Source organism: Palaemon carinicauda, chromosome 9, assembly GCF_036898095.1.
Source record: "Palaemon carinicauda isolate YSFRI2023 chromosome 9, ASM3689809v2, whole genome shotgun sequence".
Lineage (NCBI taxonomy): Eukaryota > Metazoa > Arthropoda > Malacostraca > Decapoda > Palaemonidae > Palaemon > Palaemon carinicauda.
In genome coordinates, this window is record NC_090733.1 from 53,306,411 (window position 1) to 53,311,036 (window position 4,626).

At 30.7% G+C, this 4,626-nt stretch overlaps 1 protein-coding gene across 1 annotated transcript in view; it reads right to left on the reverse strand.

Moving 5' to 3' along the window:
* Positions 1-395: 395 nt before the first annotated feature.
* LOC137646411 (uncharacterized) overlaps positions 396-4,626 on the reverse strand; it is an 11,542-nt gene continuing 7,311 nt past the window's right edge. Inside the window, exons 3-4 of the mRNA XM_068379511.1 lie at positions 1,652-1,725; positions 396-498 (exon numbers count right to left, since the gene is read on the reverse strand). Of these exons, the coding sequence (XP_068235612.1) occupies positions 396-498; positions 1,652-1,725 (177 nt within the window). The remainder of the gene's footprint in view (positions 499-1,651; positions 1,726-4,626) is intronic.

Below are 4,626 nucleotides of genomic sequence, written 5' to 3' on the forward strand. Positions count from 1 at the left end.
AAGGCAATGAGAATAATTTTGGGTTGCTCCATGAGTACATGAATAGAACTTATGAGATTTGAGTTGAATCTACCGAGCATTGCAGATCGAATAAATGAGATAACTGCCATAGCTGCTGTTCTTATGATTAGGAGTGGGGAGAACGCCTTTAAAATGGCTGCTGATGATTCCTCTCGTAATGGAGAACGCTCCTGTTAAGTGTAGTAGTTATCATAAGAAATTGTACAATATAATGATTAGATATGTTGTAAAATATTGTGTTAAATTGAAGAAATCAGTACCTGTTAAGCCGAGGTTTTGTTGTAGACAAAGTTATTATTCATCCTTTGAGCTATAAGAAAAAGGAGTGTAACATGTACGAGTTAAAGCAAACATGCTTATCCAAAATTAGAGAATTACCAAAATATAACGTTATTCACGTGTACTGCGATGGTTCGGTTAATGGTGTAAGGGTTGGATGTGGAGTTATTGTACGGGAATACCATGAGGACGATGTATCTGTTGATGAGATTATGTCTAAAGAATTAAGGACAGAACTTCTATAACTGCTGCTGAATTACACGCCATTCAAGAACGACTGAAATTACTAAGAAATAAGATGGACGTATTTGTGCTTGTTGATTGTCAGAGTGCTTTGCTTGACCTCAATAGTAAAAGTCCTGTAGATACTGACTTGGCCGATGGATGTAAAGAACTGGTTTGTGCTATAGAATGACATGGAAATTTTGTCATTTTTTTCTGTGTATCTTCTCATGTGGGTATTGATTCAAATGAGGCTGCTGATTAACTTCCTAAGGACGCTAACAATAAAGATGTTGTGGACATAGAGAGTACTGTGAGTCTAAATAGAGTTAAGAAAGGAATAAAGCTTAAGAAAAGTGTATGGGAGAAGGAGGAGATTCAAAGAGTCATAAACAATGTGAGAGTATGATGCACTATTTGATTGTATCAGAAAATGCAAATGACACATATGGTACGGTTTTACCTAAAGTAGATACATTAGTAATGAGAATGTGGTTGGGTTACATATATTGTTGGCAGTATATTGATAGTGAAAGAACTTCCTGTAGATTATGTGGCGAATCACGTAAGCATACACTATATTACATATTGGAATCTAGTAATTTTTCAGAGAACGGGTATGTTATTTTTTAAATAATAATATTTGTACCAAAATTGTAAAAAGTTTCTAACCTTTACTGGAATAAATACTGTAGGCATTGCTTGTTTTGTTTGTATAATACTGTTTGTATAATATTATTTATGCATATCTTCACTATATTCGTTGGCGGGTTTATTATCATGCTAATACACCCCATTTGATGTTTTTTTTTTTTATGTCAATAAATCCGTTGAATTTAAATTTGAATTAGAACTTTAGAATAATTACCAAGACTCATACCACTGTAAAACATAAGGCATTTTATTTTGCTTTTACGTAACAAGAATCGGCAAGTTGGTGATATCACCAACTGTACAAAGGCCGCAGGTAAAGAAAAACGATAGTGACAATGCCAGATTTTATTTGTTTACGGGAATTATGCGTTAAGAAAACAAAAGGATTACAGTATAACAGCCATAATTGTAAGGGAGCTGATTTCCTATTTGTAAAGTAATGCCTAATTACAAGGTTAATGACAACATAACGTACATTGTCGGTTCCATTGAATTGCTATCAATTGGTCTTAATATAGTTAAATTACTATGTTTCGAAATGAAAGCATGCTATATGTGTACATAAAACCATGTACATAGTCGTAAATGAACATAAAGGTTGTGGACAGTGCTGTAAACTTCTTTGTTCTCTTTTCAGCAGTTAGTCCACTATATCGATTGCTATATTTATATTTTTTATGTAATCAATAGTCTCATACTTTTCAATTTTAATTATGAAGGCTCAGAGAGAATATACATAACAATATATTTTAAAAGGAGAATATGTCTTTTACATAAAAAATCATTCCAGAACAAACCAAAAAATATTTTTTTTCAGGCTTTATATAAGGCAATGATTTTGAAATTTATATTTTACCTTCAAATCCTGTCTTATTGTTGCCGGAAACAGCAAACACGCTAGTTCTTGCAAGCGATATTGTGCTGCCTCTACCTTTAGTTCATAACTTTTTAACCCAAACTGTTTTCATTTTCCCTAATTTGAGTAAGACTAAACAGATACGTTTATCAAATATTGCTGTATGGATCAGCCAAGTAAACACGTTCCACTGAAAAAGCATTGTAATATTTCCAATAACTCTGTATGGGAGCATATTAAATATGCAGCTGTATGTTGATGAAAACATTATCTGTAGAGAGAGAGAGAGAGAGAGAGAGAGAGAGAGAGAGAGAGAGAGAGAGAGAGAGAGAGAGAGAGAGAGAGAGAGAGAGAGAGAGAGAATTTTAATGTACATGGAAATTATTAGGTGTTATTGGCAATACGGTTGAATATATAACAAGTATAAAGCCAGAAAAGTTCTTAGCATATATAAAAACAAGTTTATATATTGGAAATCTCATTACTATCCCACTTTTTATTGGTGTATCAAGAACAAAACTGCAACCTTGATTTTAACACACGTAGACAAATTGGTGAAAGCTCTATTCGAAAAAAATGCTTCCCAATGTATAGGCAATCCAATAAAGAATCGAATTAGGATGCAAAAAGATAAAAACTAAAATAATATTCATTAAGACGAGTATTCTAATATTCATACTCATGATCATGATTTATAAATTTACTTTCTCCTTCACATGGAAATTAATTCTTAGTTTTTTTTTTTTTTTTTTTTTTTTTTTTTTTATCAGATAATATGAATTTTCAACTGATGAATCACCAAACCAGGTATTAGAATTTATATCTTATCTATTTGTAACGCAGTACGATTAATATTATATATGATTATATGCAGAGAGAGAGAGAGAGAGAGAGAGAGAGAGAGAGAGAGAGAGAGAGAGAGAGAGAGAGAGAAGTGAATATTTCATTTATAGAGACGATGGAAACTGGAATTGGAAGTCGTGATTCCCGACCGAGTAATTGATGTTCGTTTGTAGACAACCCATTCAGTCATATTTATCATTTTTTTCCCTTGCTAAAGGTCATCAACATTTATTGTTAATATAAGATAAAAAAAAATATGTTTGGTTTTTATAGTAAATTGTGCATTCAATCATAGTAATCTTGAAGAAATAAAACTCCATCTGACATTTTAAGAAAAAATATTTAGAGGTCTAATTTGTGTAAACGTTTACTTTTGCAAATAATTCAAAATCTGTTTTTTTTAATCCATCCAAATTAATGAGTTAAGAATTGAATTAGGAAGGTACGGAACATACAACTTGTATGACCTCGGCTCCAAGATGAGATCCGCAAAAACAAAAAATCTGACATACTGGAAATGCCATCCCCTGGCAGATAATTTCGAAGGTAATATTTAATGAACATGACTTATCCTGATATCAGAATCGTAATTCTAAAAGGATATTTTTCCCAATTTCTTTTTCGAAAAAATACTTTTTTTTTCTTTTTGGACCGGGGAAAAGGCAAATAAGATTTATTTGTATTAGATATGCAAACATTTTCTGGCGAATAATTTCGTTGCTAAGCATTATGAGCGTGTATGGGTGTCAGTGTGCGTGGGTGAGTGTGGGTCTTTCACACACTTCTTAAAAATTTTCTATACCTCTTTCTATAATAAGTGCAGTTATATATATATATATATATATATATATATATATATATATATATATATATATATATATATATATATATACATATATATATATATATATATATATATATATATATATATATATATATATATATATATATATATATATATATATGTGTGTGTGTGTGTGTGTGTGTGTGTGTGTGTATTATGAAATGAGTATCAGTTCAACATTCTGAATCTTCTTGATAGCTTTCTTACGTGACTAAGAGATAATTTCGAGATATATACTTTACTTTCAAAGCCTGACTTATTGTTCCCTGAAACGGCAAATACACAAATTCTTGCAAGCGATATTGTACTGTCTGTACCTTAAGTTCATAATTTTAGGTTTCGCTAAGTAACATATCTACATCTTAACACAAACTGTGTACAATCTTCCTAATTGAAATAAGACCAAACAGATTGGTCTATCCAAATATTGATGTGTGGGTCAGTAAAGTAAACTTGGCTCACTGGAAAAGCAGGATTGTAATATTTCCAATAACTGTGTATCGGAATAAAAAATTAACTGATATGAAATCAGAGAGATATTACAATAAAATTTGCTTAAATAATAAATCTTACTGCTTCATACTTACATATTTTCAATTATGCAGTAAACCCATTCAAGTAAAATTGACAGTTTCCTGCTTGAAAGGGGAACCAAAAAATTTTACTCCTACAATCATTTTCAGTGAGGATTTCATAGATGTATGCTCGCCTTCCAGTCAATATGGTATCCTGAATTTTTTGAAATTGTATATATATATATATATATATATATATATATATATATATATATATATATATATATATATATATATATATATATATATATATATATATATATATGTTCGAAATCAATTGCTTGAAAAATTATTTCTCGAACTATCAATTCCTCGAAAGACAGATTGCTCGA